The sequence below is a fragment of the Delphinus delphis genome, chromosome 20 (genome assembly GCF_949987515.2).
Source record: "Delphinus delphis chromosome 20, mDelDel1.2, whole genome shotgun sequence".
Lineage (NCBI taxonomy): Eukaryota > Metazoa > Chordata > Mammalia > Artiodactyla > Delphinidae > Delphinus > Delphinus delphis.
Genome location: NC_082702.1, coordinates 9,888,015 through 9,912,750, shown reverse-complemented (window position 1 = coordinate 9,912,750; position 24,736 = coordinate 9,888,015). Strand labels below are relative to the sequence as shown.

The 24,736-nt window shown below is 54.9% G+C and overlaps 3 protein-coding genes across 8 annotated transcripts in view; 2 read left to right on the top strand and 1 right to left on the bottom strand.

Annotated features, from left to right (window-relative positions):
• Positions 1-275: 275 nt before the first annotated feature.
• Positions 276-4,123, top strand: PPM1N (protein phosphatase, Mg2+/Mn2+ dependent 1N (putative)). 2 transcript variants are annotated; one of them, XM_060000869.1, is made up of 5 exons: positions 276-1,533; positions 2,136-2,253; positions 2,332-2,437; positions 2,522-2,582; positions 3,758-3,971. In XM_060000869.1, the coding sequence occupies exons 1-5, from the start codon at positions 619-621 to the stop codon at positions 3,824-3,826; spliced, it is 1,269 nt and encodes a 422-aa protein (XP_059856852.1). In that variant the 5' UTR covers positions 276-618; the 3' UTR covers positions 3,827-3,971. The 2 variants fall into 2 exon arrangements, with proteins under 2 accessions (XP_059856852.1, XP_059856851.1); XM_060000868.1 differs by lacking the exon at positions 2,522-2,582 and having other exon boundaries at positions 3,844-4,123.
• Positions 4,124-6,945: 2,822 nt separating this feature from the next.
• On the top strand, positions 6,946-20,040 carry VASP (vasodilator stimulated phosphoprotein). 5 transcript variants are annotated; one of them, XM_059999957.1, is made up of 13 exons: positions 6,946-7,265; positions 14,070-14,241; positions 14,316-14,481; positions 15,553-15,649; positions 16,146-16,195; positions 16,315-16,556; positions 16,705-16,802; positions 17,328-17,379; positions 17,928-17,964; positions 18,181-18,226; positions 18,380-18,470; positions 19,006-19,063; positions 19,188-20,040. In XM_059999957.1, exons 1-13 carry the CDS (start codon positions 7,261-7,263, stop codon positions 19,223-19,225), a joined length of 1,152 nt encoding a protein of 383 aa, XP_059855940.1. In that variant the 5' UTR covers positions 6,946-7,260; the 3' UTR covers positions 19,226-20,040. The 5 variants fall into 5 exon arrangements, 4 of the variants coding, with proteins under 4 accessions (XP_059855940.1, XP_059855942.1, XP_059855939.1 ...); XM_059999959.1 differs by having other exon boundaries at positions 16,702-16,802; positions 19,177-20,040; XM_059999956.1 differs by having other exon boundaries at positions 6,947-7,265; positions 16,702-16,802; positions 17,931-17,964.
• A 552-nt stretch (positions 20,041-20,592) lies between these two features.
• The window catches only part of OPA3 (outer mitochondrial membrane lipid metabolism regulator OPA3), a 65,550-nt gene continuing 61,406 nt past the window's right edge, over positions 20,593-24,736 (bottom strand). Inside the window, exon 2 of the mRNA XM_059999962.1 lies at positions 20,593-21,860. Coding sequence (XP_059855945.1) covers positions 21,460-21,860 — 401 coding nt within the window. The 3' untranslated portion in view covers positions 20,593-21,459. The remainder of the gene's footprint in view (positions 21,861-24,736) is intronic.

Sequence of the window (24,736 nt, the reverse complement as noted above, 5' to 3'; positions counted from 1 at the left end):
AAATTGGGTGGGGTCAGTCCGAGACTGAGGAGCTAGAGGCGTGGCCTAGAGGGAATAGGGCAGAACAATCAAGGGTGGTGGTGCTGCCCAGAAGGTGAGCTGAACCTGGAGTGAGGCGAGGAGAGGGGAGGGGTCGAAATAACAAGATTAAGCATGTAAAGCTTTTGGAACCCGGATGGGACCACTGATGTGGGCAGGGATTGAACAGAGTCGGGCTGGGCAGCCGAAGCCGAGTGTTGTGTTGAGAAAACGGATTCTAGAGATTGTTTCCTTGTAACACTGTTTACTTCTGTGACTCAGTTTCCTCTTCGGTAAATTGGAGATGATGATGTATAACAGTGTGTAGCTCATGGTAAATGCTAGTTTGGTACTATTATCTTTTTTCCCTGACCCAAACCCCAATCCTCACTTTGAAAGTGCGGAAGAGAGGAGAACGAAGAGTTCAATCCCTTCTAGTGATTCGACTTGAGTGCAAGTCAAGGGCATAGGAAGGAGATTTAGGTGGTTTAAAATTTCACAGTGCAGAGGATTAGTGGAGGTGACGGGGGCGGGGTTGCGGGGTTGCGGGGCTGTTAGCAGGTGCAGAGGGTGGAGCTTTCCTGATCCCCAGGCTGAAGGATGGCGGCCCTTGCCCGCCTGCTGGAACGTCTCCTCTGGCCAGCTCGCAAGCAAGAGAGGGTGGAGGAGGCAGAGGAGAGGCGCAGCTCTCCCGACGGGCCTCAGTCCCTCCTGGACGCGCCGCGATGCGCCCAGCGGCCGCACGGGGGTGCGGCGGCGTCTTGGGGCTTGAGCTTCGGGGCGAGCGCAGTGCAAGGGTGGCGCGCACACATGGAGGACGCGCATTGCGCTTGGCTTGAGCTACCCGGGCTGGGCCCGGGCTGGGCTTTCTTCGCGATCCTCGACGGCCACGGTGGGACGAGAGCCGCCCTCTTCGGTGCGCGCCACCTGCCGGGCTACGTGCTCGAGGCGCTGGGCCCAGCGCCCGGCGAGCCCGAGGGCGTGTGCGAAGCACTGCGCCGCGCCTTTCTGAGCGCAGACGCACGCCTGCGCGCGCTCTGGCCCCGCGGCGAGCCGGGAGGCTCCACCGCCTTGGCGTTGCTGGTTTCCCCGCACTTTCTGTACCTGGCGCACTGCGGTGACTCCCGCGCGGTGCTGAGTCGCGCCGGCGCCGTGGCCTTCATCACCGAAGACCATCGGCCCCTCCATCCCCGGGAACGCGAGCGCATCCATGACGCGGGCGGCACCATCAGCCGCCGGCGCCTCGAGGGCTCTCTGGCAGTGTCCCGAGCACTGGGAGACTTTGCCTACAAAGAGGCTCCGGGAAGGCCCCCTGAACTGCAGCTCGTTTCCGCGGAGCCTGAAGTGACCGCCCTGGCACGCCGAGCAGAGGACGAATTCATGCTCCTGGCCTCTGATGGTGTGTGGGACGCCATGTCTGGCTCTGCCCTGGCGGGACTGGTGGCGTCTCGCCTCTGCTTGGGCTTGGCCCCACAGCTTCTCTGCGCGCAGCTATTGGACACGTGTCTTTGCAAGGTCCTGGGGGCGGGGCTTGAGATCTTAGAGGGAAGAACCTAAGGGATTTAGTGGGGAGGAGCTTTGATGCAGAGGCAAGAGTAAAACTAGAAAAGGAGAGGTGGGACTCCAAATAGGGGACGGGGCCTGCTGGAACGGGGCAGGGCCAAAACGTGCAGGGAGCGGAGACTGAGGGAAGCCTTGAGACAAGACGGAAGAGTTGTAGTTCTCGATAGATAAGTGGGAGGGATTTACGAGGAAGGGCGTGGTCTTTTGGAATGGGACAGCCCTTAGACCTAAAGATGGGTCCTGAGGTGTGACTAGTGGCTGAAGGAAGAACAGCTCAACAGCAGAGTGGGAGGAGCTTTGGAAAAGGGAAGTGGCTCTGTTTAATAGGGTGGTGCTAGGACAGTGAGAGGGCGTGGTCTAAGGAATTGGTCCTCGTGAGAGGCCTGGTTTAGACTGACAGAAGGGTGGGACTTTAGAGATATGGGCATAACCAGATTGGGAAGGGGGCACTAGAGCAAGGGGAGTGTTGGGAAACTCTGTTTCCTAGGGCATGGAGCCCTGTGCTGGGCATTCAACCGTGTTCCACCAGGCTCCCTTTTCTCTGCCTTCTCCAGGGAAGCCTGGACAACATGACTTGCATCCTGGTCTGCTTCCCGGGGGCCCCCAGGCCTTGTGAGGAGGCCATCAGGAAGGAGCTAGTGCTGGACGCAGCCCTGGGACGCAGGGTTGCAGGTGAGCAGGTGCCAGGAGCCCGGCGGAAGGGGTGGTCAGCAAGCAGGGTAACTCTCACAGTCCTTGCCTCCTTTTCAGAGCTGTGTGCCTTTGGCCAGGAGCCCCCCAGCTTGAACACAGTTTTCAGGACTTTGGCCTCTGAGGACATCCCGGATTTACCTCCTGGGGGAGGGCTCCACTGCAAGTGAGTTGGGGTGGGGTGGGGTGGAATGGGAGGGCGGGTGGTAGGAGGAGGGTCCCCTCCTGAGGGACTTCCTTTGCTCTCCAGGGCCACAGTCATCGCTGACGCTTACTCTCAGTTCTGCCAGGCCTCAGGAGAGCGCTGGGTGGTAAGGACCCTGTGTTCTTGAATGTTTCTCTTAGAAGCATGTAATTCAGCGCCCCCCCTCATGCCACCTCTTTAAGTGATGGGGAAATTGAGGCCAGAGGGGACAGGAATTTACCTGATATAGTAATAAATTCTCACACCTGGTCCTGTGCTAGGCATGATGGTTGGTGTGGCGGGGGGAGCGGGCGGTGGTGATGCAGAAGCAGAGGAGAAGGGATTGTGCGTCTCCTCCAAGAAGTGTGCCCCCTACATTGCTTTGTGAAGCCCCACCATCCCAAGCACCACCCCTTCCATCCAGAAATAAGGCAGAAAAACTCAAGGGATGTTGATGACCGATACCAAGGGCTAACTGCACTGCAGAGACCACCAGGACATCTCTGCGGGTGGCCCAGGTCTTAGAGGAGAGAGGTTGTGAATTAGGCCCAGATAGCCTATTTAGAGATGTCCAAGGAGGTGGTGAGTGGAGCCACATAAACTAAGGTATGGGGTGGGGGACTGGGAGGAAATGTGAGGGAGGAAACCAGAAGGCCTTTGCAGGGCAGAGAAGGGAGTTGGGTTATTACCAATCGGGGCGGGGGGTGGGGGTGGGGGTGGGGGTGGGGGTGTTTGGTGATGGTTTCTCAGCAGCAGAAAGGAGGTCTTTGTCAGGATTCTTTTGAGTTGTGAGTGACAGAAACCCCATTCAACCTGGGAAGACAAACCAGGGAGTTTACTGGGCCATGTAATTGAAGAGTACAGGGACTTGAGGCATGACTGCATCCGGTTGTCAGATGATGTCATCAGGAACTGTCTTAGTTTTCCTTTCTCTGAGTTGGCTTCATTCCCAGGCAGCGTCTCCACATGAGGTAGCAGAGAGTTGCTGCTCCATCCCCAGTGGGGAGAGCACGCCAGTTTCCCAGTAGTTGCAGCCCTGCTTCCAGAGCTGGTTCTCATTGGCCACACTGGGTCATGTGCCTGACCAGTCTCTGTGTCTCTGATTGGCCGGGCTGGGGTCACAGGCCCATCCTCTAGCGCTTGGCCTTGGGGTCCACTCCACCCAAAACTGAGGAAATGAGAGATAGGGAATGCTGGTTCCTCAAAGGAAAAATAGGAATGGTGCTTCCAGAATACAGGGGAGTAAATGCTGAGGGGCAAGAAGGGGTTCCTATTCACCATCTTCCACATTTTGTGTTACAGATGGGGCAGAATGGGGCTGAGAAGCCCACTGGCACCCATTCAAGCTCTGCCTTGGACTTGGAGGCCTGACAGCTGTCATCCTTTAGGGACCCTCTGCCCAGCTGGGGCCTCAATGGAATTAAGGAAGAAAACTCCCCTTCCCCAGCTATGCAGACTAGCGGAAGGAAGAGAAACCAATGGAGGAACCCCAGAATGTTTATTTCCCTTTCTCCTACTTCCCTCTCATAAGACAGAAAGTCTTATGAGAGAGGGGAAATTCCGCCGACCAGCTAGACCCAAAAAAAAAAAAAACCAAAAAAACCCCAAACCTCAAAACCCCAAAACTAAATGTCTTTGAAATATTTCGAGCTGAATGGACCCTGAAAATCACCCAGTTCAATAACCTTCTCTTCCCTTCCTATTTTTCATCTATTTGGAGGGGAGGTAGGGGAAACTTTTTACAATTAAATTTTAATTACATAATTCAAAATACATTTTTCTTGTGGAAAAAACCCCGCACACACGATTTGCCCAGTCATTTGGCAAATACGTATGGGGCATCTGCTATGTGCAAGGCCCTGCTCAGGCCATCAACCTGGCAGACCCACTGAGGTTTCTGCCCCTGGAACCACCTAGTGTGTGGGGTGGAGTGGGGGAGGGACAGCAAACAAGGGAACCTGTAAATAAGGTCATCTCAGACACTGACAAGTATCTCAAGGAAAATGAAACTGGGGGACGTGATAAGAAAATGTCTTAGGGGAGCTATAGCTGGGTTTTTTACATTGTTATTTTTTGAATGGGTGGTAAGTTCACTTAGTTTGAAATTCAAAGGGCACAAAACGGTATACAATGAAGTCTCTCTCCATCCCTCACCCACTGCCACTCCATTTTCCACCTGGGGATGGTTGCTTTAGACGGGGGTCAGTGAAGACCTCTGAGGAGGGGACAACTGAGCAGGAACCTAACAGAGAACTCGCCAGCCATGCAAAAACCGCAGGGAAGAGGGTCCCAAGGCAGAAGGAACAGCCAGTGTGAAAGCCTAGAGGCAGGATTGAACTCAGCATTTTCAAGATGAGGCTTGAGATTATGACCATCAGACTCTCCACGATCCCATTCTGTGTCCTACTGGTAACGCCTGCAGTGAGTTTGGAGTGGATTTTTCAAGACCTTTTATTGGGCATGTACACACATGTATATGGTACCTTAGGTGTCTCCTTGATTTGTTTCATACCCTATGTATCATTTGGCAATTTGTTTCCTTTTACTCAATAATGTGTTGGAAACTTCTTTCATGCCACTCACACACCTCACTCTTTTTAGCTGCTACTCAGCACTTCAGACAAGAGACGGATGGTGAAACCATCCGTCATCCTCTTGATGGGTATTTAGGTTGTTTCCAATTTCTTGCCCTTACGTCACTGCTGCCGTAAAGATCCTTGATCAGGCTCCTGTGTACATATGCAGGAGTTTCTCTAGTGCAGGGGTCTTGCTACCTGTTTGGTACAGCACTTGGGCTAAGAATGGTTTTTACATTTTTAAAGGGCTGTAAAAAAATATGCAAAAGAGGCCCTATGTTTAATATGCCTAAAGTATTTACTATTTGGACATTTATAGAAAAAGTTTGCTGACTATAGTGTAGGTGGCACACAGAAGCACCACCCCTCCCATTTCACAGATGGGAAAGCTGAGACCCAGAGAGGAGAAAGGACTTGCCCATGGTCACACAGAACTGGGGTTTTCATGCAGTTGGATAAATGTAAATACGTGTTGAGCTGCTGTTCTGGGCCTGGCTGGGTTAGTAAGGCTCAGAAATTGATTAAGTCTACCTCTGTCCCCAAAGAACTCAGTCTGAGGAGACACACAGAGAAACAATTATAACCTACCATAGATCAGGGTTCAAGGTTTCCCAGAGTCGGGTGGATAAGGGGAGAGGATTACTCCATTCTTTAGAGAAGAATTAATGTCAGAGCATGGCCTAGAAGAATGAGGTGAAGGAGATCAGGAACGGCACCCAGCAGCAGATTCCTCTTGGAAAAAAAAAGCCTGGGAATCTTGATTCCCTCACCTAGTCAGCTGGGCCCCAAGAGTTGTTTTACACTCATACCTTGCACCACTGGAGTCCTGGTGGCTCAGGCAAGAGGGCTATACCCCAGATTTACTTCCTGCCTCCAGGCCTCAATTTATCCATTTCTAAATGTCGAACTGATTCCCCAGTTTCCTGCCCCAGCCTAAGGCACCTTACCCAGGCCAGGTGGCGCTCTACGAGAGGGGCGTGAACATATTGGTGACGTCACGTAAGGCGGAGTCTGCAGGACCAGTGGCGGAAGCCTGGGAGGGTGTTGGGGCTCAGCCCGAATCTGGCGCGTGGGGGGAGGGGGCTCCCGGGAGCCGGCTTAGGGAGGGTCCCCCACCTCCGTTCCCTCGGATTGCTGGATGATCCCACCATCCTCCGCAGACGAAACTGAGTCACGGCGGGGCGTGCGTGGAGAGGGGACAAGGGGCCTTATTCACACAGGGACTGGGAGTCCCATTCCCACCGAGGTCCAGCGCCGCACACACACACCCCATAACCCCCACCCCCACCCCCGCCTCGCCCCACACACACCCTGCGGCTGTGAGTCAGCGGCCAGCCGCGCCCCCTCGGCCCACTTCCTCCTCACCTTCCCAGGGCGGGCGGAGCGGGGGGGGGGGGGGCAGTGAGAGGAGTGGGCCCCCTCCCCACCCATTCCGCTCTTCGGCGGGGGAGGGGGTTCGCCCCTTAGTAATCCCTCATAAATTGGTGGAGAGAGACCGTTGAGGGCTCCGAAGGCAGGATTTAAGGGACAAAATTTGAGAGAATCTATGCTTGACCAGAAGGTCCTCTTCGCCCCCCAAACTGAGTAGAATGTAAAGAAATGGAGAAGTCGATGGGGAGGGTGAGAAGAAATTGTGCCCCCATTGATATTCCCCTAAGAATTTCCATCGTGGGAGAGAACGAAGGATCAAGGAAGAATCCCTTCCCCTCCAACAAACTTCCCCTCTAATTTGGGGGGGTGACCCCCAGAGTGTATCGCTATGCAGTAACGTTGGGGAAGAGGGAAATAGCGGAAGTCTAAGGTTCCGCGTTGCCCTTTTAAGCACCCTCCACCCCCCTCAACCTCACCGCCTTGAGGTGTCCGCGGCCCCTTTAAGGCGCAGGGCATTATGGGTGCGGGGAGTGGAATTTTGGAACGAAATGTAGCGAAGAGAAGTACAGTAGTAAGAGTAACATTGTAGCCGCCGCCGGCCGAGGGGGCGCGCCGGGGAGGGGACGCCGCACCCCCTTTCTGCTGCCGGGACCCCCGATCAGAGCCCCCGAGAGAGGAGGCGCCCGAGGACCCGCCCCGGCCCTGTCCACGTTCCCCCCAGGAAGCCGGACTCTATGGGGCGGGACCCTGGGGGAGACTGAGCAGAACCTGGAGCCAGCCCTGAACCCCTGAACCTCAAGCCAGGGGCGCCCCGGGAGCACCTACCCCGTGGGCGCTCCGCCCGCCCGCCGAGCAGCCATGAGGTGAGCCTCGAACTGCCTTCAGACCCTTCCCCGCCCGGCGCGAGCTCCCGCCCCGCCTTTGTCCCCCTCCCCCCAGCTTGCTCCGGGCTGGTATTTGGGGACCGGGCACTGGGAACCTCGGATTTGAGGCCGAGCCCCCTTTGACGAGCTCCAAATACTGACCACTTCCCCTTGACTCTCAAGGCTCCGCGTGGTGCCGGTGAGGTTCTCCCGGGAGCCCTTAGATTTGGGGGCGCTCCAAGGACTCCCGAATTTTTAAAAGACTTTTTCAGAGGACCTTGAAGTTGGCAAATACTCCCCGCAGGGAGGCTAGGATTTAGGCAGGGCTCAGACTCCCCCCAAATCTCAACCCGGCCCCTAGAGGGATTGTGGGGGGCCGGTTTGGGGGTCCCTGGGACCTGGAAGAGAGATTGAGACGTAGACTTTGGTTTTCGGGGGTCCCCTTTTACGTGGCGCTGGAAAAAGTCTTCTCAAGAGCGACCTTGCTCCTTAACTTCGGGGGTACTTAACCCCCTAAATTTGGGGGGCTCATCCTCCTGTGGAGGAGGTTGGTGTGGACGGATCCACGGACCCAGACGCAGCCTCCAGAGTCTGGCTGGGACTCCCCTCCCCCGCCGCTCCCCACCCACAATTTGCTTAAAACAGGCTGTGCCTAGGACCGAGCGAGCGCTCTGGGCCGAGGGCGGCTCCCCGGCCCCGGGCCAGAAGGGCGGCCCCTCTCCCCAACCTGCACGGCCCTGGGGAGGGAGGGGGCGCGGCAGCTGGGGGAAGGGGGGGCCTTTGTCTTCCTGACTCACCTGTCGAGACAGCTGGTGTGGGGAGGGGCCGGCAAAGAGCGCCGTGGGCCGGCTGCTTTCCCCACCACGGCGCCTCCCCCTTCTCTCAACACCGCCCCCCCTTCCCCAGCAGTCCCGAGTTGTGCGGTTGGAGGAGGGGGCGTTGCAAAGCGTCAAGGTCATAGCCCTCTCCCCAAGGGACCCAGGCTTCCCAGAGAGTTCCAGCAATCTTCCCAGGAATTTAATCCTGGGGGCTGGGGGCCGAAGGGACCCAGGGATTTTGTCTTTCCCGGGCCTCCCTCAAAACTCCTGGGCTCACCTGAGGGCGGGGCCCGTGCGGCTGGGGGACCCGACTAGCCCCCCCTTATTCTTCCTTTCCCCTGGCCCCCCATAATCTCTCCCTTGAGGCCTGAGCCTGACAATACTATCTCCCTTCCTCTACGCTGTCAGGGACTTCCTGCCCCAAAGCCCCCAGCTCGAGGGGGAGGCCCCTGGGGGCGGCTGGGGATTAACCCCCTGGCGCCCACATCCTCCCACATTCCCCATACCCCTGCCCTCTGACATAGGGTGGCATTCGTTTTTACGGTCAGTAGAGAATCCCCCTCGTACATTTGTTCCTTCTGCTGTAAAGGGATTGCTGGAAAATTTGGAGCAAGGGGGCACCCACAGACACCCACAAGACTTCCTGCCTACCCTTTCCCCCATTATAGCAACATCCCTTCAAGGTCTGGCCCGGGAGAGGGGGCGGTTTTCGGGAGTCAGGCTCTCTTCCTTCACCTTCTTCCTGGGGGGCTCTCCTCTCCCACTGCCCCCCAGCCCCGCCCCTTGCCTCCCCCCCACCCCCCCACCCCGCCGCGTTTCCGGTCCCAGGCACGGTGGAAGGCGGATGGCGGATGTCCGAGTTAGTGCTGCCTCACTCACTGAGACCGTAAAAGGGCAGGAGCAATGTCTGGGCCAGCCTCCCCGCCCCCAGTCCCCGAGGCCCTGGCCCTCCCACAAGGCCCCCCTACTGCTGGCCACGACCAAACCTCCCACCTCCTGGGAGGTGGGCAGAAGTCGAGCTGATGCCTGTCTCACCAGAGAGTTACTCCCACCTCCTGAGGGGTCTTCCCTTCTGATGGCCACACCCGACTTACTGGGCTGTGCCCCTTCTCCCAGGACAGCTAGGAAGGATTCAGAAAGACCCATGGCCTTGTCTGGGGGCAGCTGGGGAAACTGAGGCTCAAAGAGAGAAAGGCCTGGCCCAAGATCCCTCAGAAATTCCTAAGCAGTATTGAGGGAGGGGAGGGGGCTGGGATCCTCAGATTTCTGGCTGATTTGGCTGGGGACAGTCTTGGGGGCAGTTGGAAGAGAGGATGTTAAGATGGAAAATTACAAGATACAGTTCCTTTTCTCCCAGTTTGACAAATATTTGTTGAGTGTCGGGCTGCTGTGTCCGGGACTCTGAGCTGGAATTCTGGGAAGTGGGGCAGAGGTCTGAGAATCTCAGGGCAGAAGGGACTCAAGAAGTGTTTGGTTCATTTCTTTCCTCTTCCAATAATAGTAATTATTATTGTTGTTGTTTTTTTTTAAATAATGAGAGACCATCTGATCAAGCATCTACTTTGTGCCAGGCACTGTACTAGGTGCCTGATTCAATTTAATCCTCACAACAATTCTAAGAGATTGATACTATTAGAACCGTCCCCCTTCCCCAGAGGGGAAAACTGAGGCACAGAGAAATTAAGCAAATTGCCTATTAAAGTCAGATTGGAAGTGGGCAAGCCTGAATTTGAACCCAGGCCTCTTTCCAGAGTATTATACTATTAGAGAAAAAGGAAAATCAAACCTTTAGTGGCCTTTAAAAAAATAATAATAATACAAGTAACGTGCTTTCACTGTACCAACACTTAAGATAATGCCGATAAACAAAAAGGAACCCAGTTACCTTCCTAATCACTTATGGGGAACTGAGGCCTGTCAGGGAGGAAGGACTAGAGTGAACCCATACAAGCCCTGCAGACCCTACATCTGAGTTTCTATCCAGGGTTTCTTCAAAGATTTGTAGTTTGGAAAGGTTGTGTGTGCCTGGGGCTTTGGGGGGTAGATCACAAGTTTTGCGGTTTAAGGGGCTATAGGATGAAGGGGTGAAAGGAAGGGCAAGCCTCTAATATGGAAGGTTTGAGTAAACTAGAGTGACTATGTTTGATTGCCTCCGTGATGAGAAGCTCTCTCCCTCCTATATTGCCTCTCAGCTCCCTCATATGAATCCTTGCCAAATTCCAAGTCCTGTGCTTAGGGCTTCTTTTAATCTCTTTCAATCCTTACCAAACCCCAGTGAGTTATGGCTTCCAGGGCTGGAAACTGAGGTTCAGAGACGGGAAGCCACACAGCGAGGGGGTGACTTGAACCTTCTTTTATCTACCACATGCTAGAGTTTACCAGAATGGGAGGACTTGTGGGAGAGTTCTGGGCTGGTTGGGGATTAAGGCTCTCATGTCCAATTGAGGGTATGAGACCCCAGAGACCACTGGAATTAGGCAGACCCCATTTCCATCTCACTCCCTGCTTCCTGGCTGTGGGATTTTTCCATTCTAGCTTTTTGCCTAGTTTATAGTTTTATTTTTTGAACTTAAGTAATGAATTCGTTTTTTATAGGTAATACCAGCCCATGTTAAAACAAAATGAAAAGAAAAGTCATAATCAAGCAATTCAAGAAGGTAAACGGTACAAAATGTCCACTTCCTGCCTCCTCAGGCCCCCGGGTCCCCAGTGCCTCAGAGGCAGCCACGGTTAGTCACCTGAGAAGCAGCTTCTGCATATATCACCACTCTGTGTGCAGAGGTATTTATATCCTCCCCACCTTTTCTTTTTTTAAAAAAAAATACTTCTGATACACACCACTTTATACCTTGCCTTAAAAAAAAAAAAATCAGCTTAGCTGTTTTCTCATCTTTAAATAAGGTTAAGAACATTGCCGGGGGGGGGGGGTGGTGGTGGTGGGGAACTTGGTTCAGATATGAGCCCCTCTGCTTGTTTGCTGCGCGACCTGGGATAACTGTCTTCACCTCTCTGTGGCCACGGTTCCTCATCTGTAAAAAGGGTGAGCACCAGAGTCCATCTCATGAGGTCATTGCAAGGTTCACTGTGGAACTTGCAGCTCAGTACCTAGAACAATGTCTGGTACACAGGCTAACCAATAAATACCAGCTGCCATTGTTAAAAGCTTTTCCTTTTTTATAGATGGCTAATTTAACAACTCTTGGATACCTACTATGTCCTAGGCATGATTCTAGGTTCCGAGGACACAGCAGAAAGGACAAAAATCCCAGCCCTCATGGTCCTGACCTTTTGGTAGGGGAGACAGGGATCTGTCAGGCAGGGATCAGGTGCTATGAAACGTGGGACGTGCAGTGAGAGGGAGAGGAGCTTTTCCAGATAGTGTAGTCAGGGAGGGCTTCTTGGAAGAGGTGTCGGCTAAGTGGCGACCCGAAGGAGGTGAAAATCCAGGATGAGGGAGAACAAGAGCACCAGCCTGCGGTAGGAATGTGTCTGGCACGTTGAAGGAGCAGCGCGGAGGCCAGTGGGGCTGGAACAGCAAGCTGGGGGGAAGGAAGGGAGATCAGAGATCAGAGATCACACAGATCACGAAGGCCCTGGAGAGAACTTGGCCAGAATAAAAATTCTGTGGGAGCTGCCACGGGAGCTTCCAAGAAGACGAGGGGCACGATCTGACTTGTGTTTTAACAGGATCCTTTTGCTGTAATGGGGACACCACAGCCTGGAGAGGGACAAGACCAGTCTGGGGTCATTCTGCAGACATCCAGCTCTCTGGCCAGTCCAGAGACTCAGCAGGGCAGGGTCGCTTGGGAGAGCAAAGTGCAGCCAGGGTTGGGCAGCAACGAAGGCCCCGGGCACCTGGGCAGAGTCTGCCCTGGGTGTGGGTGGCAGGTGTGGGCGAGGCCTTAACCCTGCCCTGCCAGGGGCAGTGGAAGCGAGAAAGAGCCCCTGAGGCTGCACTTGTCTGGAAACAGCACCTGGTGTTTGGGTAGGGCCCACACAGTCCCCGGTGGTTAAGATTGTGGACTTGGGAGCCAGGTGGCTTGGGTTCAAACCCTTGCTGTGCTACTTACTAGCTGTGTGACCACAGGCGAGTCACGCAACCTTTCTGGGCCTCTGTTTGTAGTCCTTGCAGAATGAGGATGAAATAGCCCATCCAGAAGGGCTGCAGTGAGAATAAAATGAGAGACTCTGAGGAAAGGGCTTAGGGCATCTGAGCAGCTGAAGTGCCTGATAAGAGGGAGGTGCCCCAATTATGTAAACCTGGAGGGAGGGTCTGGGGCCTCAGCTTCCTGGCCTAGGAACCCAGATCTGGGTCTGCTGAGGGGCTTTCCCTGCCTTGTCTTTTACAGCGTCAGTGTTATGCACCAGCCCCCAGCCCTGGTAGAGACAGAGCCATTGTGGGGTATAATTTCTCTCCCCGGAAACCTCTGACCACCAACTTCTTCTTTTCAGGAAAAAGTCCGGTGGGGGTGGGGACCATTGCTTCCCCCTGGTTTGTGTGTGACCTTGGGCAAGTCACTTCCTGTCTGGGAGCCTGAGTTTCCCCACTGGGGGAGGAGGGCATTGAACCTCCCCAGAAGGACTGGTAGGGGGTGGGAGGGATGTGGCTGTCCAGGGACCCAGGGGTACCTGTTCAGGGTGCCCGTGGAAAGGATGCTGACAGTTACTCAGCACTCAGTACATGCCAGGCACTGTGCCAAGCACTTTACATGTCCAGACTCATCTGCTTCTCCCACTGCCCTGGGGGAGGTGGGGTCTGTCATTTCCCCAGTCTGCAGGCAAGGAAGATGCCTTCTCTCATGTGGGAAGGCTGCTTGCCTGAGTCATATGGAGTAGGTGGCCCAACGGGGATTTGAACCTACATCTGTGGATATCAGATCCTGAACCCTGAACCAGTTTACTGACCCCCTCCCCACAAGGCTAAGTCAGATGTCACCTCCTCCAGGAAGTCTCTGATCCCCAGGCTGGGGCAGGCACTCCTTCTGGGCACCCCAGGCCTGGTCTTGGATTATCACTGTCTGCGGACAGGACAGGCCACTGTGATGCTCTCCTGCCCTGGAGGGTGGGGCCGGGGCTGTCTGGGTCCCTGCCTGACACGGAGCAGTGAGTGTCCACTGATGGCCGTTGGCGCCAGGGGGGCCGGAGGGACGGGGTTGGCAGCAGGAATCTAGCCTTGGTCCCCAACTTGCTGCAAGCCTCACCCTTCCCCTCCCTGAGCCTCAGCTTCCTCCTCCTGAGTGGGGAGAGGTGGTTGGGGGAAGGGGGGGCTCCGAGCACCCCAGCAGAGATGGGGAAACTGAGGCTCCAAGGGCACCAGGCAGGGGCTGGTTCCCAGCACTGCCCAGAGCTCCTGCCCCGCCCCTTCCATCCGCTTCTCCCGGGCCCCCTCCTCCAGCTCACTCTGCATCTCTCAGACTGCCTCGGTCTCTCTGTCCATCTCTCTGTCTTTCTCCATCTGCCTGTCTCTCCATTTCTGTATCTTTCTCTGCTCCCTGCCTTTCCATCTGTTTTCCCCCACTACTCCTCTGTCTGTCTGTCTTTCAGTCTGTCTCCGCTACGTCAGTCTGATTCCTTTCTCAGCTCTCTCTCTGCATCAGTCTGTATGTTTGTCTCTTCCAGTCTGTCTGACTCTTCCTCTTCCTGTCTTCTTTCCCCCCATCTGACTGTCTGTCTCTTTCCTTGTCTGTCTCCCATCCCCTGTTTGTCTCTTTGTCTGACTCTCCCAGTCTGTCTGTCTCTCTATCCCGTCTGTCTTTTCTCTCCCAGTCTCCCTGTCTGGGTCTCTTCAAGGGTCTGTCCCCAGCCCTCTCTCCCCGTCTGCCTGTCTTCCTCTGCCTTTCCATGGGTCCCTCTTCCTCTCACACTGTCTTTGTGTCTCCTACTCTCCCAGGGGGCCCCAGATGGAGAAGGTGACCGGCCCCTGGAAGGAGGGTGCCAGGCTCCCCTCAGCTAACTGGCCTCTCTCCCCTTTCCTCCCTCCGGGCAGTGAGACGGTTGTCTGCTCCAGCCGGGCCACTGTGATGCTCTATGATGACAGCAACAAGCGATGGCTGCCTGCTGGCACGGGCCCCCAGGCCTTCAGCCGCGTCCAGATCTATCATAACCCCACTGCCAACTCCTTCCGCGTGGTCGGCCGGAAGATGCAGCCAGACCAGCAGGTGAGGCTTCCCTCCCCGCCCCCTCCACCCGCTGCGCCCCACCACTCCTCACCCACTTTCCCCCCCCCTGCCAGGTGGTCATCAACTGCGCCATCGTCCGGGGTGTCAAGTATAACCAGGCCACCCCCAACTTCCACCAGTGGCGTGACGCCCGCCAGGTCTGGGGCCTCAACTTCGGCAGCAAGGAAGATGCAACACAGTTTGCCGCCGGCATGGCCAGCGCCCTAGAGGCATTGGAAGGTTAGAGAGAGCGGGCAGAGGGGACCACCGAGCCCTGCCGTGTGGCCTGGGGCCGCCACTTCACCACTTGGCCTCAGTTTACTCATCTGAAAATGAGGCCAATTGACAACTTCTGTGGAGAATTATTATCAGGGTTTTGTGGGTTCCTGTGTGCCCCGAGTGCACCCACGTATAAAACGCATGGTTCCTGAGAGTACATTTTGCTCCAGGAATTTTTACACATGCACACTCCTGTGTGACCTCCCAGATCAAGATATAGATATTTCCAGCCTCCAGAAAGTTCCTTGTGCCCTTTCCCCAGGTAACCATTATACTGACTTATGTCATCATCGGTTAGTTTTCAGGCAACAGTATTAAGAAAAAACCTTCAGTTGGTATTTCTTAAACTGGAATGTGCCCACGAATCATCTAGGAGAAACGCAGATTCCGATTCAGTTGGGTTGGCCGGGGCCTGAGCCTCTGTACTTCTAACAAGCTCCCTGGTGACGCCAAGGCTACCGGTCCATAAACAGTACACTTTGAGGAGCAAAGTGACGGCTGTGCACGTGGGGTCACAAATCACCAAATGGCGGAGGTGTTTGCTTCCTGGAGCGGCTTCAGGGCTAGTGGGGAGGGGCCTGCTTGTCCGAGGCACAGAAAAATACATGGGAGCCAGAGGCCTGAGGGGGGGTGAGGAAGAGGCTGTCAGCCTTTCCTGGGTCTTCGGGTGGGGCGGTCTGAGCGGCTGTGACAGGTGCCCTAAGAGCCTGGATCTTCAGGTGGGGCGGTCTGAGCAGCTGTGACAGGTGCCCTAAGAGCCCGGATGCCGGAGTGGGCCTGATTGCAAGCCTTGTTCCTGCAAATTCAGGTCTGCAGGACTTGGGGCAAGCGGCTCCCCTCTCTGGGCCTTTGCTGTTCCGCCTGTGACCTGGGCATCCTCCCAGCACCCACCTGACATCAGCTCAGTCAGGGGAAGCTCGTGCTGACCCCTCATCGCAGAGTCCCTGGGAGGCCCGGGAGAGCCGAGGGAACGTGCTGAGGGGTGGCGCCCGCTTCCTGGGTGACTCAGCAGCCTTTACTCTCACCTTCCAGGAGGTGGGCCTCCGCCCCCGCCGACACCGCCTACGGCACCGCCCACTTGGTCTGTCCAGAACGGCCCCTCCCCAGAGGAGATGGAGCAACAGAAAAGGTGGGGCCAGTCCCTGGGTGGGGAACCCTACTGCTGCCCGAGTTGTAGATTGTTCCAGAACCCCTGACTCCTAGAGTTCAGACCTCTCCAACTTGCAGTTTTCAGAATGTTCCAACTCCCAGGGGACTAGAAACGGACCTCTTTCAGAAACCCCCCACCTCCTGGAGTTTGAAAAACTCCTGACACCCAGAGTTGCAGAACCTTCTGACCCTTCAAATCCTGGTCCCCCAGATTCCCAGAGTCCAGAATTTGGTTGTCTAGAGGATCCTGGGTGTTCTGTATTCTGGTGTTCTTGACAGTCTGATGACTAGATTGCTCGCCTCTTGCTCTCGCTCTGTCCCTGTCCTCCCCCTGCAACCCTTTCCTGGCCCCTGGGGAATGGAGGACATGAGTGGGGCTTAGGAGCCAGCCTTGCTGGAGACCTCTGAGGGGCGATCCGGGAAGTTGCTGGCCAGCCTGGGGCTCTGAGTGATGGCAGCTCGCCTTCCCTCCGCAGGCAGCAGCAGTCGGAGCTCATGGAGCGGGAACGCAGGGTCTCCAACGCAGGTGATTGCTCGAATGGCCTCGGGGCTCGGGTGACCACCCCAGAGGAGGGGGTGGGCCAGCCGGACAACAGAGAATAAGGCTTCTCTCTCAGCACCCCTCCTTTTTCGTGTTTCTTACAGGAGGCCCAGCTGCTCCCACAGCTGGGGGACCACCCCCGCCTCCAGGACCTCCCCCTCCTCCGGGTCCCCCCCCACCCCCCGGTCTCTCCTCCTCGGGGATCTCGGCTGGGGGGCATGGAGCAGGGGGAGGCCCACCCCCTGCGCCCCCTCTCCCCACAGCACAAGGCCCCAGTGGTGGAGGGACTGGGGCCCCCGGCCTGGCCGCAGCCATTGCCGGAGCCAAACTCAGGAAAGTCAGCAAGGTGAGGGGGGCAGGCAAAGCGGGTGTGGGTTGACGGGGCCTGATATTATAATGGGATGAGGCCAGAGTTTCCTGGGAGCCTGACAGGAGGGCTGGAAGGCCAGGAGGCCCGCCTATAAACCCCCACCTCTTTGTAATTTCTCCAGCAGGAGGAGGCCTCAGGGGGGCCCTTGGCCCCCAAAGTTGAGAGCAGTCGAAGCACGGGCGGGGGGCTCATGGAAGAGATGAATGCCATGCTGGCCCGGAGGTGAGCCTGAGCCTGGAGCCCTTAATAGCCGCAGAAAGCCCTTGGAACACACCCCTCAGACCAGCAGTTATCACCTGGAGATTCCTGTTCAGTAGGGCCGGGTGGGGGGGAGGGCTCAGATTCCCAGTTAGTTGGTTTCTTTGGGTGAAAGTTCGCCCTTTGATAGCCAGGTTTGGGATATAATGATGGGGATTGCATTCTCCTGAGATGGCTGAGGTTTGCAACCACCCAGGTAGCCTCTGGAATGTTCTAAACCCCAGAATTCCAGGACCTTAGGAGATCCTGCCTCAGAACCTGGGAACTCCGCCCTTAGAATTGTGTTACTCCCAAACGTGGGAATCGGAGAGCCCCACCCCAGTTCGAGAGCAGTACTCTCTTTAACTTCTAAAACTAAAATTTTCTTAGCCCTGACAAATTCCAGAAGTCTGCACGCTAGAATCCACCTTTCTAGAGCTCCGGGGAAGGGAATTGTTGAGTGGCTGAGGGAGGGCTGAAGCCATCTGTTTTTGCCCTTCTCTCTTACAGAAGGAAAGCCACACAAGTTGGGGAGAAAACCGCCAAGGATGAATCTGCCAATGTGGGTCAGGGGCTCTTCCTGCCATATACCCCTTAGGATGTACCGTTTGTGTAGGAATATCGGGGAGGGGGCTGTGACAGGAATGGGCTAGGTTTGAAGGTGGAGGAGGAAAATGAGCAGAGGTGCGGCGTCGGGGGTGGGGGGCTGGCTCATGACAGTTTCTTTTTTTTTTTAATTTATTAAATTTATTTATGTTTGGCTGCATTGGGTCTTCGTTGCTGCGCGCGGGCTTTCTCTAGTTGTGCTGAGCGGGGGCTACTCTTGGTTGCGGTGTGCAGGCTTCTCATTGCCGTGGCTTCTCTTGTTGTGGAGAACGGGCTCTAGGCGCGCGGGCTTCAGTAGTTGTGGGTCATGGGCTCAGTAGCTGTGGCTTGCGGGCTCTAGAGTGCAGGCTCAGTAGTTGGGGCACACTGGCCTAGTTGCTCCGTGGCACGTGGGATCTTCCCGGACCAGGGCTCAAACCCCTGTCCCCTGCATTGGCAGGTGGATTCTTAACCACTGCGCCACCAGGGAAGCCCTTGGCTCATGACAGTTTTATTTCCCACCAGCAGGAGGAGCCAGAGGCCAGAGTCCCAGCCCACAGTGGTGAGTGAGAGCCCAGTCTAGTCACAGGAACTACAAGTCCCAGGATGCCCGCTTCTCACATATAACACACGTCGATGGGAGAGTCTGTACAAACAGTGCTGGGGATTGTAGTCTCCTGAGATGGTTCTTTGAACAGGGGCTGATGAGGCTGGGGAGAAAGATTGAGGCAGGGCATTCCTTGTCCCTGATCTTTTTGATTTATTGCCTGTCCCCTAGAATCTGTGCGGAGACCCTGGGAGAAGAACAGCACAACCTTGCCAAGGTGGGCCATCAATACTGGGGCCCCACCCCCCAAAATAGTTGAATTTGCCAAATTTGTAGGGAGGAACACTGTGTGACCCCTGGAATGGGAGGCAGGGGAGGCAGACCCTCTCTCTAACCTCATTTCCGCCCCAAACCACACCAACTCTCCCAGGATGAAGTCATCTTCTTCAGTGACCACTTCCGAGGCCCAACCCTCTACGCCCAGCTCCAGTGATGAGTCAGACCTGGAAAGGGTGAAACAGGTAGCTTGGGGAAAGGACTGGGAGTGAGGTCCGGGGGATAGAAAGGAGATCTGGGTCCAGACTCTGCCACTGACCTGCCATGTGATTCTAGAAAAGGCCTTGGGAACCTCAGTTTTCCAGTCTGAGAAATGGAGAGAGATTGGATCATGTCAGGGATGACACAGACACCATAACCACCTTACCCAGTGCCCATGACAGACCTTACTAATCTTATCACTGGACTCACTTCTGTTGAGTACCCAGAATCCTTTTCAGTACACTGGACCCAGACATTTATCACCAATTGGAGGTGGCAGGAGACTGCAATGTATTTGCCAGCCTTGGTACTGGATGTTCTCCAGTACTTTCCTTCTGGCTCCAAGGATCCAGAATTCTCCCCTAGAATTCTCACTTTGTGGCCTTGCCAGTGATGTCGTGGTGTGTGTGTAATAGGGGTCTTGAACCTCCTCCTTCTGGCCCCTCAGTCATTAAGAAAGGGGGGATTCACTTTTGCAAGTCCAAGTACCCTTCCTGATTGGTACCCCATCATTTTCAGGAGCTTCTGGAAGAGGTGAGGAAGGAACTGCAGAAAATGAAAGAGGAAATAATTGAAGGTGAGGTGGTTTTTTATTTTAAACATTTATTTATTTTGGAGGCATCATGTCCCTTGGAAAGCCCTGTTTTGGAAGGGAAGGGGGAAGAAGCTGTGCCCCTGACCTCTGCCCAGTTTCCTTCCAGCCTTTGTCCAGGAGCTGAGGAAGCGGGGCTCCCCCTGACCACAGGGCCCCAGAAGATCCAGTTTCTCCTTTCCGCACACGCCCTCCGCCTGTCACCCTGCTTTCCCTGCCTCAACTTGACTTGGAATTGGCTGAAGACTACACAGGAATGCGTCTTCCCCACTCCCTATCTCACTTGGAAAATTCCAAGGGGGTGTGGCTTCCCTGGCACCATGCCCACACCCATACTGGCTGCTGATTGGCTGGGGAGGCCCCCACCCTTTGCTCCCTTTGGTCCTTCCCCTCTGCCATCCTCTTGGGGCTGGTTCCTCTGCTGGGGATGTACCAATTAACCCCACAGTAAGGGGGAAGGAAGGAGGGAATTTCACATTCCCTTGTTCTAGATTCACTTTAACGCTTAATGCCTTTGAAGTTTTGTTTTTTAAGAAAAAAAAGTATATATATATATTTAGGTTTGGGGGGGGAGGAAATGTTTTTTCTCTTTGGTTTTGATAAAATGGGATGTGGGGAGTTTTTAAATGCTGTGCCCCTGGCTTGTCCCACTTGGGACAGCTATTTAAGGGGGGTTGTCCCATCAGGCTGGGGGCAGCTCCCCCCACCCCAGGGACCTCCCTTCCCTCTGGCTCCTTCCCCTTTTCTATGAGGAATTAAGATGCTGTAACTTTTTAGAACCTCAGTTTTTTGGTTTTTTATTTCGGTAGGTTTTGGGGTCCAGGCCATTTTTACCCCCTGGGGAAAAAAAGAGGAGGGGGAAAGGAAAAGGGGAGGAAACCTCCCCTCTCCCGCCTTCACCTTTAGCTTCTTGAAAATGGGCCCCTGTGGAATAAATCTGCCAGTTTTTATAAATGCTAAGATTTCTGGAGTGATTTGAAGGGCTGCTCTCATGAGGATGGGGGCGTGTCCCTTCCTCCCCCAGTAATCTGCCTTCCCCTCACCTTCCTTCTTCCCACCCGAACCTGCCCTCAGACTCCTGCAGCTAGGGTGGCCTCTGGCCCCTCTCGGCCTTCCTGCCTCCCTTCCTCTCTGTGCCCCTCACCAGGCAGCTTCCTCACTCCTTCCCACCCTGCCCCAACCACTTCACCACCCTAGACAAAGCCAGGGGCAGTCCCTCATTGACCGCGTGCCCTTGGACAAGACCCTTTGCTTCCCCTGGGCCTCAGTTTCCCCATCTGGGAAAGGGCTCAAAGGATGACACTGGCCCCTTCCCACCAGATCCCTCCCAGCCTCTAATTTTAGTGAGCCTGCCACCCATTTTGCAGACGTACATCGTGGTTCTCAGACACATTCTCAAGATGACTTTCCCCCAGAGCTCCTTAGATTATACAACATTTACAGTCTAAAAAAAAATAGAATTCAGAAATAACAGAGCTCATAACACATCCCCTTTAATGGTTCAATGGGTTGGCAGGGGATAGGTGAGGTAGGTAACACTTAACACTACCTGGTGGAATTATTCCATTTGGTTGGAGGTGGTGAACTTCAGGGCTGAGGGGGCAGGTGGAGGAAGCCTTTGCATGAAGGACGGGGGTGGACACTGGGTGTCCAGTTCAAAGGCAAGAAGTAAGGGGGAATCCCTGAGTACTCTGAAGAGGAGATTTGGATGGAGGAAAGGGTGGAGGGATCTGTTGGAATGATCCACTTAAAGAGGGGAGGACCCCAGTCAAGGCACCAGTGGTGGACTAGAAGAGCCACAGGGAGACCCACTGGAGCTAATGCCCACCAAGATCCATCCTATTCCCTGCCCCCCCAGAAGAGTGAGGTAGATGGAAGGTCAAGGGGTAGGGAAGTCCATCAGAGGTTTCTATATTTTCACTACAATGGTCGGTACCAGTGAAGAAGTGGGATGAGGTGTCCTGGTGTAATGGATGAGGGTCCCAGGGAAAGGACCACTCCTCAGGTAAGTTGGAGGTATGAGTGACAAAATTAAATGGTCCATGTGCCCTGCTGGCCCTCCTGTTGGTGCGTGGGTGGGGTCCAGTGGAAGACACTGCTTTTCCATTCCAAAGTGCTAAACCAGTGGATGCGGTGGGGCGATGGGGGTCGGGCTGGAACGTTCCACCGGTGGATGGGGGTGTCCCAGTGGAAGGTACCCCTCACTGGGCAGGTTAGTAGGGAGGTGACCAGAAGCCTGGTTGGATCAGCCCCAGTCCAAGATCCCTTCTGACTCTAAAGGGACCTGGTGCTATTAGCTGGGCCGGTTCAGGAAGGGACCGTGGGGACAGACATGGCAGCCCAGGCATCAGTCACGTCTGAGACCAGGGCCCTGCGGCCCCCTACTCCTCGGGCGTGGGCTCTGCCTGGGGCGCGGGCGGCGGGTCCAGGGCGCAGAGCTGGGCGCGCAACTCTTGCATCTGCGCCTGCAGCTCCTCCAGGGCGCCCCGCGGCGGCGCCGCCTGTACCTGCGCCTGCAGGGCCTCCAACGCCAGCGCCAGGCGGCCCCCCTCGTCCCGCATCGCGTCCCAGGCGGCGCGCTGCTCCCCCTCCTTGCGACGCTGATACGCCTGGTGGCGCCAGTACTCCAGCACCAGGCAGCCGCCGCCCACGATGAAGACGGTGGCCTCGCCCAGCAGCTCGGCGCCCAGCTCGGCGGCCGCCGCCTCGTTCAGCGGCTTGACGGCTTCAGCATTGAAGCCCATGAGGCGCATCTTGGCTCGCATCTCGGCCCAGTGGTACACTGCGGGGGAAGACAGGGGTCAGGGATCTTTGCTGGGAATGCAAAACCCCGCCCCTCGACGCCTCGGTGTCCGGGTCGGAGCAATGGCGACACGGCAGCCAGAACCGCGGGCGCCAGCGGGGAATGGGCCCCTTAACCAAGACCCGCGCCGGGCCTCGCACGCGGAATGCCCAGTTAGTTATCTGGCCAGGGGTGGCCCTGACGGCATCTTTTGGAAACGTCCAGCAGATTCTGGTGATCGGCTGGGGATGAGAATTGCTGCCCTGGAGGGGAGGTCCAGAGTGGAGGCCGCAGTCTCTGGGAGGGGGTGGGAGCGGTCAGAAGTCCAGGGCGGGTGTAAAGCTCGCTCCTTCTGCCCCTCCCACAACCCACCTGCCAGGCTCCTTCCCTCTCCCCGAAGGTGGGGCCGACGGTGCTGCGCTCCGTCCTGACGTGTGTTCACTGTGGGGTTTGGGGCTTTGGACGGAGCTCAGGGCTGCAGCGCCTGCTCCAACGCCAACTCCTTCCTTCTCTAATCACTTACTGATGTGAACAAGGATTATCAGCATTGTGGTCACTTGTAAATGCAACGTAAGCCTAGAGTTGATGTTGAAACCTGATTCACTGCAGTAATAATTAATATTCATCCACTGATACGTGAATTGATGGGAAAAATAAGGTTCCTTGGGCTCATTAAGGGATGAATTTCTGAAAACATTTATACTTGACCCCTTCCAACCATCCTCCACAGCAACCAGGCTGACCTAATTAGGTTTTCTTCCTTTAAGTTAGAAGAATAACATGCACATGGGGGGAATCATTTAGACTACATAGAAGGGGGTAAATTGCAAGACAGAAGTCCATCTTTCCACCTCCAACTTTAGTTCTCCTATTCCTCAAAGGAATAGGAGGACTATTTTTTGGGGGCTGCACAGCGTGGCTTGTGGGATCTCAATTCCCACACCAGGGATTGAACCCCGGCCACAGCATGGAAAGCCTGGAATCCTAACCGCTAAGAGGTTAACCACTTCTATTGGCAGACCAGCCAATAGAGAAGGACTTGAATCACCTAAGAGGATAAAATCTAAATGGCCACTAGACATGTGAAAAGATGCGGTCTTTTCATTACATGTCAGGAAAATATTAATTAAAATCACAAAGAGAAAGCACTCTACACACCCCAGAATGGCTGAAATGAAACACCCACACATCCTAAGTGCTGCCAAAGATGTATCACACTCAGACTCGGAGGAGGTAATTGAGGACACCCACTCTGGCAGCTGGTTGGCAGTGACTCCTAAATTTAGCATTCAGTGCTCTATGAGCCAGCAATTCCGCTCCTGGGTGGACACCCACAGAAACCTGTCACATGTTCTCTGAAAGACATGTCCCTGCATGTTCACCTCAGTGCTATGAAAAAAAAGACTCTAGACCACCCAAATGCCCACCATAGAAGGACTGGTAAAAAAGGATGCACACAGTGAAACACTCAACAGCAATGAGAACAAATGAACCACAGCGACACACAAAAAGCTGAATAAATCTCACAGACAATGTTGAGTGAAAGAGGCCACACAAGCATACATGCTGCGTGATTCCATTTATATAAAGTCCCCAAAGAGGCAAATTCAATCCACAGGGTTACAAGTCAGGATGGTGGTTACCCTTGGGAGGCATAGTGACTAGAAGGGGGGCATGGTAGGGTTTCTGGGGGGCTGGTTATATTCTGTTTCCTGTTCTTTCTGTGAGTTTATCAAACTATATACTTAGGATTTGTACACTTTGCTTTAGGTATACTGTAAAGAAGTTAAAAGTTTTCATAACCCAGGGCCTCCCCGGTGGTGCAGTGGTTAAGCATCCGCCTGCCAATGCAGCGGACACGGGTTCAAGCCCTGGTCCGGGAAGATCCCACATGCCGCACGGCAACTAAGCCCGAGCGCCACAACTACTGAGCCTGTGCCCTAGAGCACATGCTCTGCAACAAAAGAAGCCACCACAATGAGAAGCCCACGCACCGCAACGAAGAATACCCCCTGCTCGCCTCGGCTAGAGAAAGCCCGCGCGCAGCAACAAAGACCCAACGCAGCCAAAAAAAAAAAAAAAGTTTTCATGACCCGAATGAACGGGAGTTGTCCAGCCACCTTCCTGATCTCTTCCAAGTGACTTTCACTTGCAGCCTCTGGTGAGGCCCAGAGAAATGCCACTGTCTGGTGCCACGCCCTTGGTCAGTCTGTTTCCTCCCTGTTGCCCATGGGCAGCCAGACTTGGCCTTGGCCACCTGTCAGATGAGCCTGAGACATCTAACTTCAAGGTGTCCTGACTGCCTATTTAACACTCTTCCTCTTGGGAAAGTACACTGGCCCCTCCCAAAAGGAGCCCCAGTCTTATGATGTCCCCCAGGCTCCTGCCTGGGTGCAGGAAGCAGGGTTGTGATGGAACCTTGAACTCTCTATTCTCCCTGAGGGTCTGTTAAAAGGCAAAATGGATTCAGAATCCAGGACTGAGAAAGTCCAGGCCCCCACTCAAAATGGGAGGGGGACGGGCACAACTATGGCCTGTGTTAAAGGGACTCAAAGACAGGATGACAGCACATTCCTTTCTTTTTTTAAATTTTTTAAAATGTATATATATTTTTTGGCTGCGCTGCGGGGCCTGCGAGATCTTGGTTCCCCAACCAGGGATTGAACCCACGCCACCTGCAGTGGAAGCGAGGAGTCTAAACCAACGGACGGTCAGGGAATTCCTCACATTCCTTTTTGTTTAAAAACCAAAATTTGAATCCATCTGTCAATGACCTCCATAAATCTAGACAGTTTCTTAAAGGCAAAGGCTCAAAAGGGAATCTCAGCCTGAAATTGAGGAGGATTTTATGTCACAACCTAGAAATGAAGCTATGC